We start from the raw sequence: 26,969 nt of genomic DNA, 5'->3' as shown, positions 1-26,969 counted from the left end.
GTCTGACTGCCCGCAACTTCAGACAGCAGTAGGTGCCAGACTCAAGAACTTCTGGCAAGCCTGGGAGAAGAGAGGCGCAGATCAACAATCTGTGAGGTTGCTCAGAGAGGGGTACAAAATCCCTTTTGTACGCAAACCCCCTCTAGCGACGTCCCCCATCGATCTCTCTCCCAGGTACAGAGAGGAAGAAAAGAGACAAGCCCTGAAACTGGAAGTGTCTCTTTTGCTAGAGAAGGGAGCGGTGGTCAAAGTCTCGGACCTTCAATCACGGGGGTTTTAGAACCGTCTCTTCCTAGTATCAAAGAAGACAGGAGGTTGGAGACCAGTGCTAGACGTCAGTGCTCTGAATGTCTTTGTCACAAAGACGAAGTTTACCATGGAGACCACAAAGTCAGTCCTAGCAGCGGTCAGAAAGGAAGACTGGATGGTCTCTCTAGACCTAAGGGACGCCTACTTCCACATCCCCATTCACTCAGACTCCCAACCTTTTCTGAGATTCGTCTTCGAAGAAGTGGTGTACCAGTTTCGGGCCCTGTGCTTTGGCCTAAGCACAGCTCCTCTCATGTTTACGAGGCTTATGAGGAATGTGGCGAAATTCCTCCACTTATCGGACATCCGAGCCTCCCTTTATTTGGACGACTGGCTTCTCAGAGCCTCTTCCAGTCGTCGCTGTCTGAAGGATCTCAATTGGACTCTAGATCTGACCAAGGAATTGGGACTCCTAGTCAATTTGGAAAAGTCGCAGCTGGTCCCATCCCAAACTATTCTGTATTTAGGGATGGAGATTCACAGTCAAGCTTTTCGGGCTTTTCCGTCGGCCCCCAGAATAGATCAAGCCCTGCTCTCCATCCAGAAGATGCTGAAGAAAGAACGCTGCTCAGTCAGGCTGTGGATGAGTCTGGTAGGGACGCTGTCATCCCTGGAGCAATTTGTCTCACTAGGAAGGCTTCACCTCCGTCCTCTTCAATTCCATCTGGCTTTTCACTGGAAAAAGGACAAGACGCTAGAGGCGGTCTCGATCCCGATTTCCGAAAAGATAAAGTCTTGTCTGACTTGGTGGAAGGACAATATCAGCCTACGAGAGGGTCTTCCCCTGGCAGTTCAGATACCCAACCACGTTCTCTTCTCGGACGCATCGGACTTGGGCTGGGGCGCGACGCTGGACGGTCGGGAATGCTCAGGTCTGTGGAACTCGAGTCAGAGGAGCATGCATATCAACAGCAAGGAGCTTTTGGCGGTTCATCTGGCCTTGAGAAGCTTCGAGTATCTCCGTCGAGGCAAAGTGGTGGAAGTAAACTCGGACAACACCACGGCCTTGGCGTACATCTCCAAACAGGGAGGTACCCACTCACTGACGTTGTACGAGATCGCAAGGGACCTGCTCATCTGGTCAAAAGATCGAGGCATCTCCCTAGTAACGAGGTTCATCCAGGGCGACTTGAACGTCCTAGCAGATTGTCTCAGTCGGAAAGGTCAAGTAATTCCAACCGAATGGACCCTCCACAAGGATGTGTGCAAGAGACTTTGGGCGACTTGGGGTCAACCCACCATAGATCTCTTTCCAACCTCGCTGACCAAGAGGCTTCCTATCTATTGCTCTCCAGTCCCGGACCCAGCAGCAATACATATAGATGCCTTCCTCCTAGATTGGTCACATCTGGATCTTTACGCATTCCCACCATTCAAGATTGTCAACAAGGTACTGCAGAAATTCGCCTCTCACGAAGGGACAAGGTTGACGTTAGTTGCTCCCCTCTGGCCCGCGAGAGAATGGTTCACCGAGGTACTTCGATGGTTAGTAGACGTTCCCAGAAGTCTTCCTCTAAGAGTAGACCTTCTACGTCAGCCACACGTAAAGAAGGTACACCAAAGCCTCCACGCTCTTCGTCTGACTGCCTTCAGACTATCGAAAGACTCTCGAGAGCTAGAGGCTTTTCGAAGGAGGCAGCCAGTGCGATTGCTAGAGCAAGGAGAGCGTCTACCATTAGAGTCTACCAATCGAAGTGGGAAGTCTTCCGAGACTGGTGCAAGTCAGTTTCCGTATCCTCGACCAGTACCTCTGTAGCCCAAATAGCTGATTTTCTCTTATACCTGAGAAAAGGACGATGCCTTTCAGCTCCCACTATCAAGGGCTACAGAAGCATGTTGGCCTCGGTCTTCCGGCATAGAGGCTTAGATCTTTCCAACAATAAAGATCTGCAAGACCTCCTTAAGTCTTTCGAGACCACTAAGGAGCGTCGTTTGGCTACTCCTGGGTGGAATTTAGACGTGGTCCTAAGATTCCTCATGTCAGACAGGTTTGAGCCTTTACAGTCAGCCTCCCTGAAAGATCTCACTCTTAAGACTCTTTTCCTGGTATGCTTAGCCTCGGCTAAAAGAGTCAGTGAGATTCATGCCTTCAGCAAGAACATCGGGTTTTCGTCAGAAAAAGCTACTTGTTCTCTGCAACTTGGTTTCCTAGCCAAAAATGAGCTACCTTCTCGTCCTTGGCCTAAATCTTTCGATATTCCTAGCTTATCGGAGATCGTAGGCAATGAACTAGAAAGAGTCTTATGCCCTGTTAGAGCTCTTAAGTTCTACTTAGCTCGTACTCAACCTTTACGAGGCCAATCTGAAGCGTTATGGTGTTCGGTTAAGAAACCATCCTTGCCTATGTCAAAGAATGCTTTGTCATATTTTATCAGATTGTTAATACGAGAAGCTCATTCACACTTAAGTGAGGAAGACCGATCTTTGCTTAAGGTTAAGACGCACGAGGTTAGAGCTGTAGCAACTTCCGTGGCCTTTAAGCAAAATAGATCTCTGCAAAGTATCATGGACGCAACCTATTGGAGAAGCAAGTCAGTGTTCGCGTCATTTTACTTGAAAGATGTCCAGTCTCTTTACGAGAACTGCTACACACTGGGACCATTCGTAGCAGCGAGTGCAGTAGTGGGTGAGGGCTCAACCACTACAATTCCCTAATTCCATATCCTTTTAATCTGTCTCTTGAAATGTTTTTAATGTTGTTTTTATGGGTTGTCCGGAAGGCTAAGAAGCCTTTCGCATCCTGGTTGATTTGGCGGGTGGTCAAAGTCATTTCTTGAGAGCGCCCAGATTAGGGGTTTGATGAGGTCCTGTTGTATGGGTTGCAGCCCTTGATACTTCAGCTCCTAGGGGTCTGTCAGCATCCTAAGAGGATCGCTGGGCTCCGTAAGGAAGACAGACTTACAAGGCAGAGTAATCGTCTAAGTCGACTTCCTTACCAGGTACCTATTTATTTTGGTTTTGTTATATTGATAACTGTCAAAATGAAATAAAAAACTCTTAGCTTATACAATGTAAACATATTTAACTCTGGTCTCTACCCACCTCCTTGGGTGTGAATCAGCTATTATATATTCACCGGCTAAGTTAAATATTTAAAAATGATATTTTAATTATAAAATAAATTTTTGAATATACTTACCCGGTGAATATATAAATTAAACGACCCTCCCTTCCTCCCCAATAGAGACGCAGTGGGATGAGAAGAAATTGAGTCTTTGTTTACATCGAGAGTGGTATCTGGCCAACAGTTGGCGCTGGTGGGCACACCCGCAACCTGTATAGCGATCGCTGGCGAGTTTTTACTGTATGTGTCTGTCGAGCAACAGAGTTGCAGCTATTATATATTCACTGGGTAAGTATATTCAAAAATTTATTTTATAATTAAAATATCATTTTTCATTTGACTCCAATACCAGCGTCAAATAAAAATTCAGTTGATATCCCTTTGAGAGTATGCAAACTTGACTCACTGGTCTGTTTAAACTGTTGTATTGATAGTTATTTTTAGTTGATGTTACACATCTCGGTATAAGCTTACCCTGATGTTCAGAATGCATTTATCTGTGGAAGTTTGGAATGTCAATGTTACTCCTTAAAATGAAGGAAGAGATTTCCCATTTTCTTTCCTTCCAAAAACGTTAAATGATCTCAGTAAAGTGATAAGACCAGTGTCTAATAACATGCTGTGAATGTTGTATTGCTTTTCAGTGTGATAGTCAACAATAAAGCAAAAAGATGTGTTTTCTGCAGCTGCAGATGTCAGATTTCTTTTCTGTTTTAGTTGCTATTTTAGTTGGTTTAAGATAGTTTCTCCAAATTTATCAGCAATTGCTGCACTGTTGTACATAAGAACTATTTTTGGGTGATCATGATCTGTGTTCTCTTTGTGTCTCATGCCAGAGACAATTTTTTTGATTTAGAAATCATGTGACGAGTGCAAAGACCTCATTTTATTTAGGAAGTATGTTTCATGATCTGATTAAAGTTCAAAGGATAACAGAAGTTTAATTTTAGTTAGGGGAATTTCACAGAAGGCTAGGCTACTTGTTTATAGAGAGAATGACTAAACTAAATGCCAATCCAGCCTATTGAATTACTTATGATAAGTCATATGCTTGATAAGAATTTAACATCATTATCTTCGTTTGTGGAAGCTCGGTAGGCCATTTAAGTTTTGGATTCAGGATAATGTTTCAGGCCTAATCTGGCCTGTTTCGAACCCTAGCCTAACGTCTCAAGTAGTAGCTAAGGGTTCTAGTGCATTGTTCACTAAAGAGTTTTGATGGTACACAGCATATCCTAGATTTGAGATCCTCTTGTAGCACCTCAAATTCTTTATTTACTTTAGACACTTCTGTTGTAAAGCTCTTGCTAATTCTTTAGAAACCTAAAATTTGCAAGGCAGATGCCCCAGATGGTAGCCTGGCTTGTTATTATATCTATCCTCTCACTAAAGTAAATACCTCTAAGTACCAGGCCCCCTGTGGCCGCGGGGGCATAAAACAATTAGAATAGCGCCAACGTTATCCCTGCGTGTCGTAAGAGGCGACTAAAAGGGACGGGACGAGGGGGCTGGGAACCCCCTCTCCTGTATAAAAAATCCTGTGAGACAGCAACAAAGAGATGGAGCTGGGGGGAGAGTGACTGCTCCCCGCACTCTAGTTTTGGGGTGTTTGAATGTGCGTGGATGTAGTACGATAGAGAGTAAAAGATGTGAGATTGGAAGTATGTTTAGAAGTAGAAGGATGGATGTATTGGCCTTGTGTGAGACAAAGATGAAAGGAAAGGGTGAAGTGATGTTTGGTGAAATGTCTGGTAGAGTGTCTGGGATTGAAAGGGGAAGAGCGAGAGATGGTGTGGCTTTATTGCTGAGTGAATGGATGACAGGTAAAGTAGTGGAATGGAAGGAGATATCATCTAGGTTAATATGGGTAAGGGTTAGGTTGGGTAGGGAATGTTGGGCGTTTGTCAGTGCGTATGGACCAGGTAGTGAGAAAAGTGAAGAAGAGCGGAATGAGTTCTGGAATGACTTAACTAGGTGTGTAGAAGGACTGGGTAGAAGGAATTATGTAGTTGTTATGGGTGACTTAAATGCTAGAGTGGGCGCTGGAGAGGTAGAAGGTGTAATTGGGAAGTATGGCGTACCAGGTGAAAATGAGAGTGGTGAGAGACTGGTAGATATGTGTGTTGAACAAGAGATGGTAATAAGTGCTAGCTTTTTTAAAAAGAAAGATAAAAATAAGTATACATGGGTAAGAGTGGCAAATGGAAGAGTAGTAGAAAGGGCATTGATGGATTATGTGTTGATAACTAAAAGAATGTTTGGAAGATTGAAAGACGTGCACGTGTTTAGGGGTATGGCTAATGGTATGTCTGATCATTTTTTGGTGGAAGGAAAATTAGTTGTAGCAAAAGAGTGGGGGAATAGAGTAGGTGGATGTAAAAGGGAGCTAGTGAGGGTTGAAGAGCTAATAAAACCGGGGGTAAAAAGTAAATATCAGGAAAGGTTGAAAATGGCATATGACGAGGTGAGAGTAAGAGAAACTGGTAATTTAGAGGAGGAGTGGAAGTTAGCAAAAGAAAATTTTGTTGGGATTGCAAGTGATGTATGTGGCAAGAAGGTTGTTGGAGGCAGCATGAGGAAGGGCAGTGAATGGTGGAATGAAGGAGTGAAGGTAAAAGTGGAAGAGAAAAAGAGGGCTTTTGAAGAATGGCTGCAGAGTAATAGTATAGAGAAGTATGAAAAATATAGAGAGCAAAAGGTGGAAGTAAAGCGCAAGGTACGTGAGGCAAAGAGGGCAGCTGACCTGAGGTGGGGTCAGGGACTGGGTCAGTCATATGAAGAGAATAAGAAGAAGTTTTGGAAAGAAGTGAAGAGAGTAAGGAAGGCCGGCGCAAGAATTGAAGAGACAGTGAAAGATGGAAATGGAAGGTTGTTAAAAGGAGAGGAGGCAAGGAAAAGGTGGGCGGAATATTTTGAAAGTTTGCTGAATGTTGAGGATGATAGGGAGGCAGATATAATTGCTGTTCCAGGTGTTGAGGTGCCAGTGATGGGAGATGAGAATGAGAGAGAGATTACAACAGAGGAAGTGAGGAGAGCACTAGATGAAACGAGAGTAGGAAAAGCATCTGGTATGGAGGGTGTGAAAGCTGAGATGTTGAAGGAAGGGGGTGTGACTGTACTTGAATGGTTGGTGAGATTGTTTAATGTGTGTTTTGTGTTGTCAATGGTACAAGTAGATTGGGTCTGTGCATGTATTGTACCACTATATAAGGGTAAGGGAGATGTGCATGAGTGTTGTAATTCAAGAGGTATTAGTTTGTTGAGTGTAGTTGGAAAAGTGTATGGTAGAGTGCTGATTAATAGGATTAAGGATAAAACAGAGAATGCAATCTTGGAAGTACAGGGTGGTTTTAGAAGAGGTAGGGGTTGTATGAATCAGATTTTTACAGTTAGGCAGATATGCGAGAAATATTTAGCAAAAGGTAAGGAGGTGTATGTTGCGTTTATGGATCTGGAGAAAGCATATGATAGAGTTGATAGGGAAGCAATGTGGAATGTGATGAGGTTATATGGAGTTGGTGGAAGGTTGTTGCATGCAGTGAAAAGTTTCTACAAAGGTAGTAAAGCATGTGTTAGAATAGGAAATGAAGTGAGCGATTGGTTTCCGGTGAGAGTGGGGCTGAGACAGGGATGTGTGATGTCGCCGTGGTTGTGTAACTTGTATGTTGATGGAGTGGTGAGAGAGGTGAAGGCTCGAGTGCTTGGACGAGGATTAAAACTGGTAGGCGAGAATGATCATGAATGGGAGGTAAATCAGCTGTTGTTTGCGGATGATACTGTACTGGTAGCAGACACAGAAGAGAAGCTTGACCGACTAGTGACAGAATTTGGAAGGGTGTGTGAGAGAAGGAAGTTGAGAGTTAATGTGGGTAAGAGTAAGGTTATGAGATGTACGAGAAGGGAAGGTGGTGCGAGGTTGAATGTCATGTTGAATGGAGAGTTACTTGAGGAGGTGGATCAGTTTAAGTACTTGGGGTCTGTTGTTGCAGCAAATGGTGGAGTGGAAGCAGATGTACGTCAGAGAGTGAATGAAGGTTGCAAAGTGTTGGGGGCAGTTAAGGGAGTAGTAAAAAATAGAGGGTTGGGCATGAATGTAAAGAGAGTTCTATATGAGAAAGTGATTGTACCAACTGTGATGTATGGATCGGAGTTGTGGGGAATGAAAGTGATGGAGAGACAGAAATTGAATGTGTTTGAGATGAAGTGTCTGAGGAGTATGGCTGGTGTATCTCGAGTAGATAGGGTTAGGAACGAAGTGGTGAGGGTGAGAACGGGTGTAAGAAATGAGTTAGCGGCTAGAGTGGATATGAATATGTTGAGGTGGTTTGGCCATGTTGAGAGAATGAAAAATGGCAGTCTGCTAAAGAAGGTGATGAATGCAAGAGTTGATGGGAGAAGTACAAGAGGAAGGCCAAGGTTTGGGTGGATGGATGGTGTGAAGAAAGCTCTGGGTGATAGGAGGATAGATGTGAGAGAGGCAAGAGAGCGTGCTAGAAATAGGAATGAATGGCGAGCAATTGTGACGCAGTTCCGGTAGGCCCTGCTGCTTCCTCCGGTGCCTTAGATGACCGCGGAGGTAGCAGCAGTAGGGGACTCAGCAGTATGAAGCTTCATCTGTGGTGGAAATGTGGGAGGTTGGGCTGTGGCACCCTAGCAGTACCAGCTGAACTCGGCTGAGTCCCTGGTTAGGCTGGAGGAATGTAGAGAGTAGAGGTCCCCTTTTTTGTTTTGTTTCTTGTTGTTGTCGGCTACCCCCCAAAATTGGGGGAAGTGCCTTTGGTATATGTATGTATGTATGTACCAGGCAACCCCTTAAACCTAATTTGCTGAGATGGTAGTCTGGATATCATATCAGCTCGTTCGATGAAGTAAGTGCCCATGCAAACTTGGCTGACTGGTCTGTTTAAACTTTGTTAATAACTATTGCTGATTGATGTTACACATCACAATATAAGCTAGTATGATTATTTTTGTGTAAAATACTTAATATATTTTTCTTACAGATGCAGTAGAAGATGATCTGGCACTAGAAGTAGTAGTATTACTAGGTACAATTGCGAGTGATCAGTCTGCAGCAGAGCTTATTGTTGAAACAGGGATACTACATGCATTAGTCAATCTATTAAATGGTATGTATACCCACAAGATCATGTATTTTTCCTATTTAGTTCTGAAGTACAATCACATTGATATTTACAATCCTAGTTTGATAAGTAAGCAAACTGTATAAACTTAAAGGATTTCTGTTCGACCAGTCATGAAATACAGTGGTCAAAATACAGTCGTTAGAATTTCTTATGATAGCATCAGATTACCTTGTTTTTGCTCCAAAAGAAGCTATTTATCTTGATTCCATTATTAATGTGAGCAAAGGAAGTCCTCAAAATCTGGGTTTTCAAGTTTATTGACTAATTAAATGTATCTTGCCCAAAAAATAGAGTATAGTTGAAGTTTTTTCTTATGCTGAGTCTATTGTAGAGGTTATTTTAACTCTTATGACAGAAAACTTTGGAAATCATCCAGAGCTTAATCATATTTTAGATTAATTAACCTGTCTAGATAAAACTTTTTTAGAGAGTCTCTGGAGACTGTAGTTTTTGTGAATTTCATTGTTAAATGTAGTGAACAATTGTCCTTTGTGTTTGGAGCAGTATCTGATGTACAGAAATTTGATTAAATTACTTCTATTTTTTCAAATACAAACCCTCATTCTTTAATAGGAATATGATGTATAACAAGGTGTCTGTAGTTACTGTTGGGTGGCGGTAAAGTCCCGGCCCCTGCTAACACACTGAGTATCCACTTTAACCTCAGCCGGTGAGCATTACGGACATACTCTCAGTGTTGCCATTCTTACCTGTTCTTGCTAATAATTATTCTTCAAATTTTTAGAGTGTGTGGAACTGTCTATAGAGAAACCACATGCAGTCCTGCTCAGGTGTATTTTAGGACAGGGTATTGCTAGTACCCAAGGGGGTGTGGAGGCCATATTTTGGTGTTTTAACTAAAGAAGAACAGGAGGTCTTCAACTTACAAACTTAATAGGTTCCAAGAAACTGTCTTTAAGTCGAATTTGGTTACATTTTGGTCTAGGGTTGGCCTAATCTGAATCCCATGCCTAATATTTCGTGCTACAAAAGTCAATAAATAGTGGGTTTCATATTTAAATAAATTATCTGGTTATTACAAATTTCCTTTTGCTTACTGTATTTAAGGATATGATATTATTTTTCTGGGCTCCGACCTGTGCCGCGCAGTGAAATACTCCTAGAGCACTTATTTCTAAGGAATATAACTGCTATATATTACCAGAGAAAAAAAAAGCATAGGAATGCCAGGTTGAACCCAGCTCGCTCACCTATATAAGGTGTCGGTATAAAATACTGGGGCGTGATAATTCACAACCAGAGGTCTCGCACTATTTAGATATCTCCTCTTCAAAATCCCCGCCACAGCGAGGTGCCGTTCAACACTACTACCACTAACCCAACCCACGCCAGTGACGTCACTCCTTTATAGCACTTGTTGTTATTAAGTCCATGTTTTTTTTTTTCTCGTGTTTATCCTTGGATTTATCATTATTTTATAATCGATGGCCGATTCCCATGATACCCCATCGAAGTTAAGTACTTTATCCATGTATGTTAGCGAGATTGGGCAGTGTCACCTCTGTTTTTATTAATGGAGAAGTGTTTTTATATGAACGGCGTCCCCGTTCTTACCGTTCTTGGTTCGGCTCTGCCCTTTTTCTCGTTAGTTCGTCAGTCATTAATATTTGTTCGAACTTTTAGGAGTTTTTTCCTTACATTTATATAGTACACCGTCTTTATGCTTTCATCTAGCATTAATTTTATGTTATCCTATGATATCAGTGTTAGCGTTTCATCAAGGAGTAGGTTATGTTGGTATGCCTGCATTCGTGCATGTTGGTGGATTGCGTCACCTTTGAGATTGTTTCGCTAGTTCTAGGAAGACGACCATCTCACTTATTATTATTAAACATTTTAGTTTTATTTCGTACGCTCCACCTAGTTTTACATTTGGTTCGAGTGGGACTCGCGTATTTTGTTGTTTTTACTGTTCGATCTACCGCTTCAGTAACTAGGTTGGTACCCCTGCTTTCCATCTGCTGATGGCGTCATGCTCCTCCCTTACCACTCGCACGAGTCCCTCTCTCGCCATATTATTTCTGAATGCCTAACCTTACTTACGTGATTTCGCTTTTAATTCATTAATTATTTTTATATATTTGTAAGAGAGAATCCTGGGTGCCCTCCAGTTTGCCTCAGTAACAGATATACTACTGAAGGCCAGACTGAAAGATATAAGCCGAGTATGGTGCTCCAGGAAACCGAGTAATATCGAGACAATGGGCTCGACTCCAACCAATTCTGAAGAAAAGACTTCAACCATGGACAAAGGTCAAAATCTGGCAAATCAGTTTCCTTACAATATCCACCCCCAAGCTCGTCATTTACACAGACGCCTCCCTAACAGGCGGGGGGGGGGGGGATACTCTCAGTACACGAAAGTCCTGGGACTATGGTCGACAATATTCCGCCAACTTCATATCAATGTTTTAGAAGCCATGGCGGTATTTTTGACCTTAAGCAACCGGCTCCAGCCAAAAACCAACATATCAGGTTTCTTCTAGATACAGTAGATAGTGGCGGACGCACTTTCGAGGACAACTCCGCTGGAGTCGGAGTGGTCACTAGACCCAATGTCCTTCAGTTGGATTCTTTCTCAGGTTCTGGATCTCCAGATAGATCTGTTTGCAACAAAGTCCAACTACAACTAGAGTGCTACGTAGCTCCCAGCCCGGATCCTCGGGCTTACGCCACAGGCGCACTATCATTAGTCTGGAACACTTAGGAGAGAATTTACCTATTCCCACCAATAAATCTGTCGATGAAAGTGTTAGACAAGCTCAGGACTTTCAAAGGCCAAGTTGCTCTAGTAGTCCCCATCTGGCCCAAGCACAACGGGTTTCCCCTTCTGGTGGAACTGGTTCTCCACCTCGACAGATCCCCAATCCAATACAAACACAAGCAGTACAACTCGCTGTGTGTTAGCTTCCTCAAATTCAGAATGCCCTACCTTTCTGGACTTTATGTAATTTGCAGCTCAAGAGGTGCAGATATTGATCCTCAAATACGTTATTTTTAGAATCAGATAAGAGGGGATCCACCCTTCGACAGTATGATTCGGCTGTTATGAAACTTGCCAGTTTTTAAGGGACTCAAAGGTTGAGACAATGACTATGAATCTGACAGTAACCTTTTTCAGAATTTTATTTGAATCAGACTTCGAGACTTGTACTATTACCACAAATTAAGTCACCCTTGAAGGTTTTACAATTGGCTTTAATATTGCCCTTACAGATTCATACTTCTCATCCATCCCGAGAACCTGCGCCAGATTGAAACCATCAACTCACCATAGCTCAGTTTCCTGGTTTCTGAATGAAGTAATTAAGTTGGCTTCAGACACTCTTAACGAGACTTGCCATTATATTCCATTGGTTAGGAAATCCTTGTTCTTAATGAACCTGACTTCTGGCGCCAGAATATCAGAACTTTCAGCCTTGTCTAGAGATCCAGGTCATATTGAATTTTCTCTCGTCAGGGGAAGTACTCCTTTCCCCTGACAAAAGATTTTTAGCGAAAATGAGGACCCCCAGGACAGACGGTTCCCCTGGAAGATTGTCCCACTTCCGCAGGACCCATCTTTATGTCCAGTAAACACTCTGGAAGCCTACTTAAACATATCTCCCGTTCAGTCCTCGGGGCCCTTACCCATTAGAGAAGGTGAAGAACCATCATCCTGAAAGGACTCAGACAGAAGATTCTGCATTTCATTAACGGGCTACCTAGAATCATTCCCACATCACTCCCTTACGTCCATGATATATGAGCTGTAGCTACCTCAGTTAATTACTATGAACTTCACTGGACTTACTAAATATACAGGCCGGAAGTCTCCAACAGTATTTAAACGCCACTGCTTAAAACCTCTGGAAGCCTTATATTTGCTACAGTGGCAGCAGGGAATGTGATTCCTCCTGAACATAGTGAACCTTAATCAACTATGTCTTGCTATCCTCTTACCTGTTATTTTGGATTTTGTTACTTCCTCAGGTATTGTTCCAAGTTTTGGGACCATTTCTCTGGTACTATTTCACTGCGCGGCACAGGTCGGAGCCCAGAAAAGGGATTTTGACGAAGGAAAAATCTATTTCTGGGCGAGAGACCTGAGCCGAACCAAGAACGGTAAGAACGGGGACGCCGTTCATATAAAAACACTTCTCCATTAATAAAAACAGAGGTGACACTGCCCAATCTCGCTAACATACATGGATAAAGTACTTAACTTCGATGGGGTATCATGGGAATCGGCCATCGATTATAAAATAATGATAAATCCAAGGATAAACACGAGAAAAAAAAAAACATGGACTTAATAACAACAAGTGCTATAAAGGAGTGACGTCACTGGCGTGGGTTGGGTTAGTGGTAGTAGTGTTGAACGGCACCTCGCTGTGGCGGGGATTTTGAAGAGGAGATATCTAAATAGTGCGAGACCTCTGGTTGTGAATTATCACGCCCCAGTATTTTATACCGACACCTTATATAGGTGAGCGAGCTGGGTTCAACCTGGCATTCCTATGCTTTTTTTTTCTCTGGTAATATATAGCAGTTATATTCCTTAGAAATAAGTGCTCTAGGAGTATTTCACTGGGCGGCACAGGTCTCTCGCCCAGAAATAGATTTTTCCTTCGTCAAAATCCCTTTATTACAGTATTTCTCTATCTGATCGTTGTTATTTTCGGTTAGATTTGGATCTATATCTCCGAATGTTTGTAAGTCAAATGTTTGTAAGCTGTGGACCTGTATACACATCAACTTTTCCGTGGTGTTTCCTATAACAGTCCTGGGAGCAGTGAGGAAACTCCTTCAGATTATGTACAGGTCAAAAGTTTACCAATTCACTTGCCCATGTTTCAGTCTCAGTACCTATCAGGTATTCACCAAGATGGTCGCTCTCATCTCAAATTGGCTTAGGGGTCAGAGTTATATTAAAGTAGAGCTGGAGAATTGGACAATTTTGAATGCGGGCTTTAGAAAGATTCTGGTTCAGTAATTTAATTATTCAGATTATTGAAAAAGTTATGAGTTCAGGTCAGTATGAAGAAGTCTCTTTTGGTTCCCACCTTTGGTTCCCTCTCAAAGTATTCTATATTTTGTGTTCAAGGTATGTATTTGGAAGTAAGGTTTTTAGACATATCTCTTTATGTGGATGCTTCCCAAGAAGTTTGGGGTGCAACTTTGGATTTTCTTCATCTGTCAGGGAGTTGGCCGAAGGAAGAATCAACATGACATATCGATTGCTGGGAATCCTTGATGGTGCTTAAGACCCTTCAGGCTCAGAAATCTCTGATGATGGGAAGGGCAGAGCGGTTTATTTAGACAACACAACAGCACTGGCTTAAATTCAGAAACAAAGGGGACCAGGTCAGAATCCCTGTTCCAGACAGTAGTTATCGTATCTTGGATAATGATAAGGGGAATAAATCTTCTTAGTTTACTCCAGGAAAGTTGTTCATTGTACCAGGTTAGTTAAGCAGGGAAACTACATTTTCTTCCAAACAAATGGTCTCTGCATTCTTTTAATATGTCAAGAAATATGGAATTGCATAGGAAGAAGAACCATTGACATGTTTGTGACCTCTCTCAACAAAAAGATGGAAGTGAATGCTCTCCAGTCCTAGATCCATAAGTAGGGAAGGTGTATACCTTTTTACAGGACTGGTCAAATCTAGATATATATGCTTTTCCTCTGTTCTCAATGATTTGGGCAGTGGGGACTAAGTTTAGAGCTTCGTCGAACAGTAGGACGACTGTGGTGGCATGCTTTTTGCCTTAAGAAAATTATTTAAAGATCTGTGGCCCAGCCATGAAGTTTTGCAGTAACGACTTAGTGAGGGCCTTAAGGAGGTCCTCCTCGTTGTAAGTGGCAACGGCCAATTCGGAAAGGGTGACCGAATTGAGAGATCTGCCGAATCTGCACCTAGAATCAAATTCTAATTTAAGTAGAGACTCTGGGAGTTTGGGAAGCTGTTCGCTGAACTGCATCGAGGCACAGTCTGGGCTCAACTTACCTACTGAAAAGGTAGCTGGGGCATTCCGCCAACATTCACTGTCCCCCAGAAAGAGGAGGGAGGTTAACCCTGGATAGGTACGGTCCTCGGACACCCCTTTAAGGGTATACTCGGACGCGAACGACCCCGACGCCAACAAAAATTCTTGAAAAATCAGTTTTTGCAGTAACCTCCTTTTTTCTTTTGCCAAAAAAAACTTCAATGAATGCTTAAAACAACTGTAAAGATAAATACTACCCATCTGCAGAAAAACTATTTATTATAAATATTTTAAAAAATTAAGTAGAAAAAAAAAAGACCTGACATAAAAATTCATAAAAAAAAAGTTTATACATATATACACAAATCCTTTTAGGAATTGATTCTTGAATGTTTAGGACACATCTTGATGTATTTTGGATGAAGTCAGACCCATGGAGGTGAAGATCTGAAATGAGAAAAAAAGGGTAACTTTTTTTGGCCAAAAAAAATTGTCCAAATTTCATGAATTTTTTTGGGTACCCAAATGAAATAGGAAGTGGCTAATTTTTTTAGGGAATAAACATATGTTATCCTAAAATAGAAATATGTAAAAAAATCTTCATTATTTTGTAAATTACATTTATATCAGGGGCCATATCTAAAGGTAATTTTTTGAGTACTTGGAAATTTCGTAAAAAAATACATATATTTAATATATAATATGATATTTATGCAGGTAAAAATATACCAAAATATCACAAATTCTATAGGGAACAAGAATATATATAGATAGGGCAGCTTACGCTTCGGATATGTCCACAAAATGGCCGCCAACCACACTGACTCAGACTCCCTAATCTGCCACTTGAAATGTAGGAAGGGTATGTCAATTTCAAGGTGTTATTTACTAATCTAATTATTATTGGATATGCATAAAAATTGTATGGTGGGTTGCTGGATAATTGTCGATTATTTTACGACTATAAAATTAAAATTCTGACCCAAAAAATTTTTTTTGAAGGGAAATAAAATCGAAAAAAAAAAATGTAAAACAATATTTTAGCTAAAAAAATTTGATGATATTCAATCAAAAAAAAAGTAAACAAAATTTTCCGACAAATAAACATCTAGAGGAATCATTACTCTGTGATAGTTCCTTAGTACGTAGTAATTTTGAAAGAATTGGGAAAAAACGAAAAAATGGCAATCACCGGAAAATCGAACACATACGCCATATCTGGCTAAAAAAAAGATAGGCATGGGTAGCCAGATCATCTAGAAACACTTTCCAACACTATAAAAATATAAGTTTTGCGACACTACTTGCCAATTCCTTACGGTAACATGACTAAGCAAAAAAATGCAAAACAAATAAAAAGGGGCACTCGTGGAAAAATGGCCATTCTAATATACGGCATTTCAGAAAAAAAAAATTTCAGCCACGTGCTAGGCAAACCATCAAGGCATATTTTCCGACAAATAAACATATAAATGAAATATTACTCTGTGATAGTTCCTTAGTACGTAGTAATTTTGAAAGAAATGGGAAAAAACGAAAAAATGGCAATCACAGGAAAATCGAACACATACTTATATATACGCCATATCTGGCTAAAAAAAAAATAGGCATGGGTAGCCAGATCATCTAGAAACACTTTCCAACACTATAAAAATATAAGTTTTGCGACACTACTTGCCAATTCCTTACGGTAACATGACTAAGCAAAAAAATGCAAAACAAATAAAAAGGGGCACTCGCGGAAAAATGCCCAACATTCTAATATACGGCATCTCAGATAAAAAAAAAAGACATGCACGTGTTAGCCCAACCATCAAGGCACACTTTCTAACACATAAACATGAAAAAAAAATCAATAATATACGGCAATTCCTTATTACGTAGTAAATTTTTACAAATATTGAAAAAAAAACAGAAATTGGCAACCGCAGTTAAATACCCAATATACCAATAACTACGTCGTATCTGACAAAAACAAAATCACGCATGGGTAGCCAGATCATCTAGACACACTTTCCAACATTAAAAAAGCAAAAGTTTTACGACACTATTTCGCAATATCTTACGGAAAAATGACTTGGCAAAAAAATTAGAAAAAATTAAAAAGGGACACTCGCGGTAAAATGCCCGACATTCTAATATACGACATCTCAGATAAAAAAAAAGACATGCACGTGTTAGCCCAACCATCAAGGCACACTTTCTAACACATAAACATGAAAAAAAAATGAATAATATACGGCAATTCCTTACTACGTAGTAATTTTTACAAATATTGAAAAAAAAACAGAAATTGGTAACCGCAGTTAAATACCCAATATACCAATAACTACGTCGTATCTGACAAAAACAAAGTCATGCATGGGTAGCCAGATCATCTAGACACACTTTCCAACACTAAACAAGCAAAAGTTTTACGACACTATTTGGCAATATCTTACGGAAAAATGACTTGGCAAAAAAATGAAAAAAAATGAAAAAGGGGCACTCGCGGTAAAATGGTCCTCGTGGTGATGAACGACATTTTAACTAAAAAAAAAAACATGCACATGGTAGCCAAACAATCCACCAAGACTTTCCACAACTGATAACCTATACAAGTTGCACCATTCTACGACAATTTCATAATACGTAATAACTTTGATAATTATGCAAACTACCTCAGAAGGGTAAACTCGGACGCGAACGACCCCGACGCGTCTCAGAAATCGGGGAAGGAGTACAGCTACAGCAATGCACATCTGGACACTACTAGAGCGTGTAGGGGAGACACCTCCTGCAGGTCGATCACCCACAAATTCAGTCACAGGGGTGAGTCACGTGAGAAAAACCTGTTTTTTTTTTGACGCTCGGGGTCGCAAACGACCCACCGTACCTATCCAGGGTTAAGTCGGTCTCCCTGGAAGACCGACTCCAGGATCTTGGTCGCACATGGTGTAGGGGATTGGTCGTCGGCCACAAACATAGTGTACGAACATTTGTGGGTCGTAAGCATGGTGTTCAAACAGTCCCACTCATGGAACAGGCGAACCAAGACAGACTGTGCCTGTTCCTTAGGAAAAATGACAGTTTCCTTTGGAACCTTATCTAAACGGATCAGAGCTGCTTCTGTGAGGTGAGCGTAGCCGGGGAAGGGGAATTCAAGACCCGGCGGGTAGAATTCGTAGTCCGTAAGAGGCCGTGTACCGAAACCCTCGATTGACAGCATACCCTCCGGAAAGGGGGCATGCAATGCTAACCTCCAAGGGTTATTCTTATTGAAAGGAGGAAGCTTGGAGGCATCGGGAATGGGGTACTGCTGTTGTGGTGGTGGTAGCCCCGAACTCATGAGGCCTTGGACTAGGCTCTCCACAGAAGCTATCCTCTCATGTGATTGCTTCGTATGAGACGATAGCATCGACTCAAAACGAGCAAACAGTTTGTCAGAAAATTCCTCCATGTTAAATGATCCCGCCTGGGGGGGAACAGGTGCCGGAACAGAGACTACTTCTTGAGAGGTTGAGGGCACAGCAATTGGGTCTTGAGAGACTCTGGTGGAGGAGGATTTAGCCTCCGAGGGTGACGATCTCGAAGGGTTGTGGTCTTGGGAAGATTTGTGAGTTTTATATAAAGGCTTGTGAGGAGCCTTCACTTTGGGGGGAACAGGTCGGGAGCTGAGATCAGTCCCGATTGCCTCAGGAAAACCTCGAAAAGAAGATTGGTTGGAAGTAGAAGAGAAAGCCGGGCTAGGGAGAGGAATCCCAGCCCGGGAACCACCTGAATCACCAACGTCCCTACCTGCGTCTGGATCATCCAGAGCCATGGGTTCCACATCAAGGTCGAGGGTAGCGACGTCCTCAGTTAGGGTGGCGCCCGTCTCCCCTTGGTCCGGGGCCAGAAGAAGAGATGCAATGCTCTCGATGATCGGGTCCGCCAGCGCTTTGGGGACCGCAGCTGATGTTTTAGCATTGGGGTAGAGGAGGGAACACCATTCTTCAGAAAGGATATACGGCTGTCTGGCCTTCACGTTGCGGGCGAACCCGCCAATCCAGATCTTGAGGGTAGCTCGGGCTGTGTCCATTTCAAGCTGGGTGCTCTGAAAGAGAACAGACTATTAGTGAGGGATAAAAGTGCCAAAGAAAAAACTAAGAAGCCCAAGGACTTCGTAGGCACATATAAGGCATGCAGGAAGTCCAGAGGACTGTGGCCTTAAAGTAATAAAATAATAAAAGAGGACATTAAAATGTAACTCACCACAATTCTGTAATAAAGTAAATGCACTCACCGATTCAGATGTTAGAGTGGAAGCCAATTTGTAGCAGACAGGACAGTTGTCCGGATGCCAAACAGCTAGGTCATCCACTTGAAGAGAGCAGTGAGCGTGCGAACGACACACATTATGGCCGCAGGGTTGGTGGAGAACAGCGGCACATGCCGTCATTGCACAGCGGACAGTCTGTAAGATAAAAGATACATGAGTATCTTAAAGGAAAGCAATTAGGGGCCGGAGGTCCCAGTGCTTGAATATTATAAAAGTTAATATCATGGTGATAAAGTTGAATATATATAGCTATAATTATCCTGAATGGAAGCAAATGAAGGGCACGGGGCCCGAATGCTGTAACTCTATATATATATATCCAACCCATTATAAAACTATTCATATAAATGCCTAAGTATATGAATGAAGGCAAATAGGGGACCCTGGGGGGTCCGGGGGGTTATAAGTCATATATCAAATAAATGATAAAAATTATTCATATATAAATGCCTTAATAATTGAATGAAGGCAAATTAGGGGACCCCCCAGGGGACCCCGGTGTTTAAAAAATCAAATAACAGCTTTATTGATTGTAAAATTATTAAATTAAATTAAATTAATAAATTAAATAGCAGTTATATACCTTAGAAATGGTGCTTAAGGAGCATTTCACTGGGCGACACGGGTCGGAGCCCAGAAATAGATTTTTCCTTCGTCAAAATCCCTTTTAAAGATCTGTGGCCCATGTACCTCATCTAACTATATGGAGGCTATCCACCATATACTCAGAGGAAAAGGGTTTTGTAGTTCCTCTGGATTGTCTGTTTTAGGTTTTAAAAGACAGTCGACCACAACTATACTCAATTTTTTTAATGAGGCGCATTTGCACCGACTCGTAGCAGGGCCCTTATAGCTCGGAAAAGTTTTCTACTATCAGCGAGCAGGAAACTTTTCCGAGCTAAAATGGCACCCCTGCGAGTTGGTGCAAATCTGCCTTGCTAAAAAGAATGGACTATAGTGGTATATATATAAAAACAATGTTAATGTTTACTTTGATTGGTGCAAGTCTAGGAATATTTCAGTAACATGAACTAATTTGGATAATATACTGCACAGTACTTTAGTATTGATTTTTTTATATTTTTTTTAAGGAAATTGTGTGCTGCTGGCATTAAGTGTTGTAGTTCCATGCTTAATATTATTCTCAAACATCTAGGGTGGGATTTATCCATGTCATTATTATTACAGATATTTTTAGGTTGTTTGTTATTGGGGAATCTCTGATCGTTAGAACAGCTTATTGGAATCTAGATTTAGTCTAGCAATATTTAAAGATCCCTCATTTTAAACCTTTAGAACTTTCTTATAGCTTTAGCATCAGCTAAATGTACAGAATTAGTGAGCTACAGTGTAAGCTCTCCTATAATATGGTGTTTGGAAGGGAGAAATTGATATTGTAACTTTTATATACTTTCAAGAAAAATAAAATTTCTAGACAAAATGTTTGTCTCAGTTTTTCTGCATTCATTCTTTGGAGAAGTATGTTGGTAGTACCAGGAAAAATAGATTCTTATGTCCCATAAGTTCCTTAGATTCTTAGACAAAACTGAAAACATTATGGGAAGTGCTTCTATTTTTTGTGGGTTTATGATTTCAAACTGCCCTCTCTCTAAGAATGCTATTTCTTATCTCTTGAGAGTTTAGTGACAGAAGTTAATAGAGAGTTAGAACCAAGTCAAATGAAGAAATGGAAAGTTAGTGCTCATGATATTAGAAGTGCAACAAAGTACTTCTCTTAACTTTTTCAGAAGTCTTTCTTTGGCAAGACCACAGTTGCATACCAGTCTTTTGTTTCTAAACATTATTTACGGGTTTTGGGTTGTGGTAGCTGTTTGTGATGCTATCATCATCATCGCCTCCCTCACCCATTGATGCAAAGGGCCTTGGTTAGATTTCGCCAGTCGTCTCTATCTCGAGCTTTTGAATCAATACTTCTCCATTCATCATGTCCTACTTCATGCTTCATAGTTCTCATCCATGTAGGCCTGTGTCTTCCAACTCTTCTAGTGCCTTGTGGAGCCCAGTTGAAAGTTTGGTGAACTAGATTGTTATGTAGATAGAATATTTTCTTTTAATTAGAATATTTTAAAGTTAATTTCTCTATGGGAAACTTGAGAGGGATGAGTAATAATGCAAAAATATAGTTTTAAAGTTAAGTGCTTATATTTCTGATGGGTATTTTTAGGTCTTAAATTCCTTGATAACTTTAAGTTTTAGCTTCTCTGGAGTCTTTAGTTTTATCATTTTCAATCTGGATACACAAGTTATTACTCTTATCTTGGTATTCGATGAACTATCTTTAAACTATTTATTAGTTAAGGTAAATAGACCAGGGCTTTAATTTCCTGAATCTTTCCTTCACTGTCCCTCCTTCATCTCAGTGTGGAAGTCAGCAATATGAATACCATGGGAGGTTCATAGAAATGAGCAGAATTTTAGTAATAGAATTACTCATTTCTATACTCGCCTGTCATTCATATACATGCCCCCCTCCTCACTGACTAGTAATGTCAAGAGAATATTGAACCAGTTTTGACTTTGAGACCACACACACAACTATTGCCATACATTGCCATATGATCCCTGTACAGTACCACAATAGCGGGGCATGTCAAGTATAAGGAAAAAAAACTGGAAATATTTAGTTTAAAGATAGATGTTAACATTTAACCAGCTTTGAGAGAGAAGCAATATAAATGTCAGGTGAGTATAGAAATAAGTGATTTTAATATTAATTTTTTTTTTTATATTGTTTATATGAATATAACTCTCTCTCTCTCTCTCTCTCTCTCTCTCTCTCTCTCTCTCTCTCTCTCTCTCTCTCTCTCTCTCTCTCTCTCTCTCTCTCTCTCTCATATATATATAAAAGGTGACCAGGTGCTTTTGGAAATTATCTTATCTAAGTAAGAATAAAAGAACTTCACAGAGCAAGTATGAGAAATTTGGTTGTTAATTCAACTTATTCTTTCTCAAAGTTGTAAGGAGGAAGATAGCAAAATAAAGGTCAAAACTATGATATAAGAGAGACCAAAACAGTTGATAGATCATGATGATGATAGTGATGATGGGGGGGAAGTAAGTCTCTTTTGTTTAGTTCACTTCCTAATTGAATTCAATCTGGTCTAGGTTTTCACCTTCTCCCATTTTCCATGATATCCTAGGACATCCTACAACTTCTGAGATGCTTTAGGTGTCTGTCTCTTTGATTAGTAACAAAATATGTGAGGTTACAAAAGCCTCTATAGTATAGCTTCCATAGGTTTGTCTGTAATACAGTATATGCCATAGTTAACTAATTCAACAGAATTTTCTGCTTGGATTAAAATATATTTATTTCATCATTCATTTCAATAGATTTACTAGCAAAATGTATTATTTATGAAAAGTACAGTTTAGCAAAGTAGATAAGTACAATACTCAAAATTACCATGAAAAGTCCTTGAGATTAATTGGACTGGTGTACAGTGGAGACTGTTAAAGCTTAGTATTATCTACCGTAAATTCAGCCCATAGAGTTGTAATGTATAATTTTATGAATAGAACTTACCTGGCAGTTATATATACATAGCTAATAATCTCTATTTCGGCAGAATTTTTCTAAACGCGGCAACCGCCTTGTGGTGGTTGGGTGGTAACACCCGTTAAAGGGTGGTACGAGGAATCATTCCCGTTTTCTGTTCTTCCGTTCATCTCTGCCGGCCGGATCGACAACACATTGGTCCGTCATTAAGAGTTTTTCTTCGCTTTCCCAGTATCGCTGTACCAGTCTGCTATTTGGTGAAGTACTCTGATTTGGGGATTTGGCAATCGTGTTTTTGTTATTTCTTTGCTTTTTTGCTGTTTTCATTATGAGTGAAAAAAGTCATTACCGTGTCTGTGCGAATGAGGAATGTAAGGTGAGACTACCAAAAATGGCGGTAGACCCTCACACCGTGTGGTTGAATTGTAGGGGTTTTGAATGTGCCCTTAATAATAGGTGCGGGGAATGTAAAGTTTTGGATGAAAAGGATTGGTTGATTATGAAGCGCTATGTGCGTAAACTAGAGCTCGATAGAGTTAGGAGAGCTTCTAGGTCTAAGTCTAAGTCTGTTAGTGGTAAGGAAGACGAACATAGTGTAGATTTATCTTTTGAACCTATAATTGATTCCTCTTTGGAAGTTGATCCTTCCCTTGAGTTAGTAACTCCTGCACCTCCTACAGGATCCGTATCTGCGGATGACCCACGGTACGCTAGTTTGGCAGCCAAGTTGAAGGCCATTAAAGAACAACTGGAGGCCTTTAAAGGTAAGGATAGTGAAAGTGCTTGTGTTAGTGCAGTGGAGGTGGCGACTGACCGAACCTGTCATTACCCTAGGCCTAGACCTCTACCAAGCTCCCAGGACCAAGGGAAAAGGTACGTCGACAACCGAAAGGGGGTGAGAGGTACGTACCCTTGGTCAGTTGTCGCCTCAAACAGCCCTGTTGCCGATTCCCAGGCTGTTCTTGACCGTCACGGAAAAGACGTGTCGGATGTGTTAATTTCTTCTCCGAATTCGCCCAGACGTAAATGGAAGTTTGAAGCGTCAAGACCTACTAAGAGGAGATGGAACCGCGACGAACTGTCTCGTTCTTTCTCTCCCGGTTCTAGCAGTTATGAACCTTGTCCGTCGGAGGATGATTTCGACTCCGTGCCTGTGAAAAGGGCGAAGCCTAAGCCTGCAAGTCAGGATTTTACAGCCGAAGATCCTCCCCCTTCTACGAGTGTTATTCGTCAACCCTCCCCTTCGGGACTGCAAGACCCAGCTGATGTTGCTAAATCCTTTATGTCTGTCATGCAGGAACAACTTTTTACGGTAGTGCAAGCATTTAGCCGCCCTCATGCCCAGTCTGATAGACGTAAAGACGACTCGTTACCTATTAAGAAGTCTACTTCAAAGAGAGAACGGAGTTCTTCTCTTAAGAAAACTTCTCCCTCTCTGCGCCAGGATGAGGAATGTGCGCTTTCACAAGGCGATACTTCTTCTCGATACCAGGACGATACGGTTTCTCGTTCTTGATACCTGGACGATACTATCTCGAACGATACTGCTTCTCGTTCTCGTTGCCAGGACGATACTGCCTCTCGTTCTCGATGCCAGGACGATACCGCCTCCCGTTCACGATACCAGCACGATACCTCCTCTCGTTCACTTCGCCAGGACGATACCGCCTCTCGTTCTCTACGCCAGGATGATACCGCGTCTCGTTCACGACGCCAGGACGATACCGCCCCTCATTCTCGACACCTGGACGATACCGCCTCTCGTTCACGACGCCATGACGATACCGCCTCTTGTTCACAACGCCTAGACGATACCGCCTCTCGCTCACGGCACCAGAACGATACTGCCTCTCGTTCTCGGCGCCAGGACGATACCAGCCTGCCTCTTCGGGACGATACTGCCTCTCGTTCCAAGGACTCTTCTAGCGCTGGGCTCCAGGATGCAACCCATCTTTTGCAGGACGATTCCTTTGATTTGCCATTGTCAGATTCTAAGGAGCCTTCTTCTCGTTCGAAGGATGTTGCAGATGTGGATCAGGACCTCGAGGAGGTCTCTGATGACGATGATAAACCTGCCGACGCTGCTGGAGATTACAAAGTTCTCTCTCGCTCCCTTCTTGAACTTTTTGGAGAGGAATTCCAACCTGCTGCCCCTCAATCTCCTCAATCCCAATTTAACAGAAAGAAGGCCAAGAAACAGTCGGCCTTCATCAAGATGAAACTGTCGATTTCCGCAAAGAAGGCTCTTGCGAAGATTGATGACTGGCTGAAGGAGCGGAGACAAGCAGTTAAGACTTCCTTCTCGTTTCCACCAGCTCGTCTTGCTTCAAAAGCTGGTATGTGGTATGAAACTGGGGAACCTTTGTGTCTGGGAGTGCCTTCCTCCTCCAAGGGTGACTTCTCTGGCTTAGTGGACTCGGCTAGAAGGCATGCTCTCAACTCAGCCAAGGTCATGTGGTCGATGTCGGAGCTGGATCATCTCGTCAAAGGTATTTTTAGAGCCTTTGAGGTTTTTAGTTTTCTAGACTGGTCGCTAAGTGACTCTGGCAAGAAAGACTGACCAGATGGAAGGAACTAGGGACCTTACCAGTATTATGTCCTGTATGGACAAGGCCCTCAGAGATGAGGCGTATGAGGTTGCTGCGCTGTTCTCAGCTGGGATCCTAAAGAAGAGAGTCCTGCTTTGCTCTTTTACTTCAAGGTCTGTTACCATTGCGCAGAAGTCTGAGCTTCTTTACGCCCCCCTGTCTCAACATCTTTTTCCCGAGTCCCAGGTGAGAGACATTACGCTTTCGCTGGCCCAAAAAGCCACCCAAGAACTGTTATCTCGTTCAGCTCGTAAGCCCTTGGCAGCCACTCCTTCTTCTTCGAAACGAGAGGAAAAGAAATTCCAGCAGCCCTTTCGGGGCAGGACTACTTCTTCAAGACCAGATTTTAGAGGAAGAAGGCAAGAGTCAGGACCAAGATCTACCAGGGGTTCGTTCAGACCTCGCTCCAGAAAATGAAGTTCGTCTCCTCCAGACAGTAGGCGCAAGACTGTCAGGTTTTTGGCAGTCTTGGAAGAGGAGAGGGGCGGACACCTGGTCCCTCTCAGTCATCAAAGAAGGATACAAGATCCCCTTTCTGAAGAAACCTCCTCTCGCAGATGCTCCGCTGGCCTTAGTAGCCCGGTACACGTATCCGGGGAAACAGAAGGCCCTAATAGACCTAGTCGACCAAATGCTAGACAAGGGAGTGATAGAACCGGTTCAGGATCTATCCTCCCCAGGCTTTTACAATCGCCTGTTTCTAGTCCCCAAGAACTCGGGCGGATGGAGACCCGTCCTGGATGTCAGTTCTCTCAACGTCTTTGTGGAGAAGACAAAGTTCTCCATGGAGACGATTCAGTCGGTGCTGGCATCAGTACGTCCAGGGGACTGGATAGTGTCTCTCGACTTGCAGGACGCATATTTCCATGTCCCCATCCATCCGACTTCAAGGAAGTACCTGAGATTTGTAATGCAGGGCAAGTGCTTCCAATTCAGAGCTCTTTGCTTCGGTCTCAGCACGGCTCCTCAAGTCTTCACTAGGATAATGGCGAATGTGTCAGGTTGGCTGCATCAGGAGGGGATAAGGATATCCTTCTATCTGGACGATTGGCTGATTCGTTCACGATCGAAGGAGAAATGTCTGGAGGATTTACGAAAGACTTTTATGATGGCTCAAGATCTAGGCCTGATCATCAACAGGGAGAAGTTTCAGATCAAGCCGAATCAGACTATTCTCTATTTGGGGATAGTTCTGAATTCAGTTCTTTTTCGGGCTTCTCCCTCACAGGAAAGACAGACCAAGTGTCTCGAAAAAGTCAGAACTTTCCTGGACAAGAAGAGGTGCTCAGCGAAGGAGTGGATGAGTTTGCTGGGAACTCTATCCTCCCTCGAACAGTTTGTCTCTCTGGGGAGACTCCATCTAAGGCCTCTACAGCACTTTCTTTCGAAAACGTGGAACAGAAAGACGCAGGAAGACTCCTTTTCCTTCCCCATTCCAGCAGATGTCAAGAATCTTCTGAAGTGGTGGCTGGATCCAGCCTTGTTAGGGGAAGGGATCTCCTTACACAAGAAGAACCCAGACCTAGTGTTGTTTTCAGACGCATCAGAGTCAGGTTGGGGGGCAACACTAGGAAGCAAGGAGGTCTCAGGCTATTGGGAAGGAAATCAGCTGGGATGGCACATCAACTACAAGGAGCTGATGGCCATTTTTCTGGGGCTAAAGGCCTTCAAGGACTTGGTGTCTGGGAAGATTGTGGAGGTCAACTCAGACAACACCACAGCTCTTGCTTACATCAGAAAGCAAGGGGGGACTCGCTCTCTGTCTCTGTTCGAAACAGCAACGGAGCTCCTTCTTTGGGCGAAGGAGAACAAGATAGGTCTGCTGACGAGGTTTGTTCAGGGACAGAGAAATGTGAGGGCTGACATGCTCAGCAGGAAAGGGCAGGTCCTTCCCACAGAATGGACCCTCAACCAACAGATCTGTCAGAGTCTCTGGAGGCTGTGGGGGAGACCCCTCATCGATCTTTTCGCCTCCAACTTATCCAAGAGGATCCCCAACTATTGCTCCCTGGTTCCGGACAAGGAGGCAATAGCAGTGGACACCTTT

General features: G+C 42.3%; 1 protein-coding gene across 6 annotated transcripts in view; it reads left to right on the top strand.

Annotated features, from left to right (window-relative positions):
• Kap3 (kinesin associated protein 3) overlaps window positions 1–26,969 on the top strand; it is a 146,583-nt gene that overhangs the window by 36,029 nt on the left and 83,585 nt on the right. For all 6 annotated transcript variants that reach the window (XR_011041518.1, XM_068360793.1, XM_068360792.1 and 3 more), the window contains exon 12: window positions 8,377–8,502. Coding sequence is in view for 5 of the 6 variants with exons in the window: in XM_068360793.1 (XP_068216894.1) it covers window positions 8,377–8,502 (126 nt within the window). In the remaining variant the exon portion in view is untranslated. The remainder of the gene's footprint in view (window positions 1–8,376; window positions 8,503–26,969) is intronic.

This window comes from Palaemon carinicauda, chromosome 37, assembly GCF_036898095.1.
Source record: "Palaemon carinicauda isolate YSFRI2023 chromosome 37, ASM3689809v2, whole genome shotgun sequence".
In the NCBI taxonomy this organism is placed as follows: Eukaryota; Metazoa; Arthropoda; class Malacostraca; order Decapoda; family Palaemonidae; genus Palaemon; species Palaemon carinicauda.
This window is presented reverse-complemented; position numbering and strand designations above follow the sequence as displayed.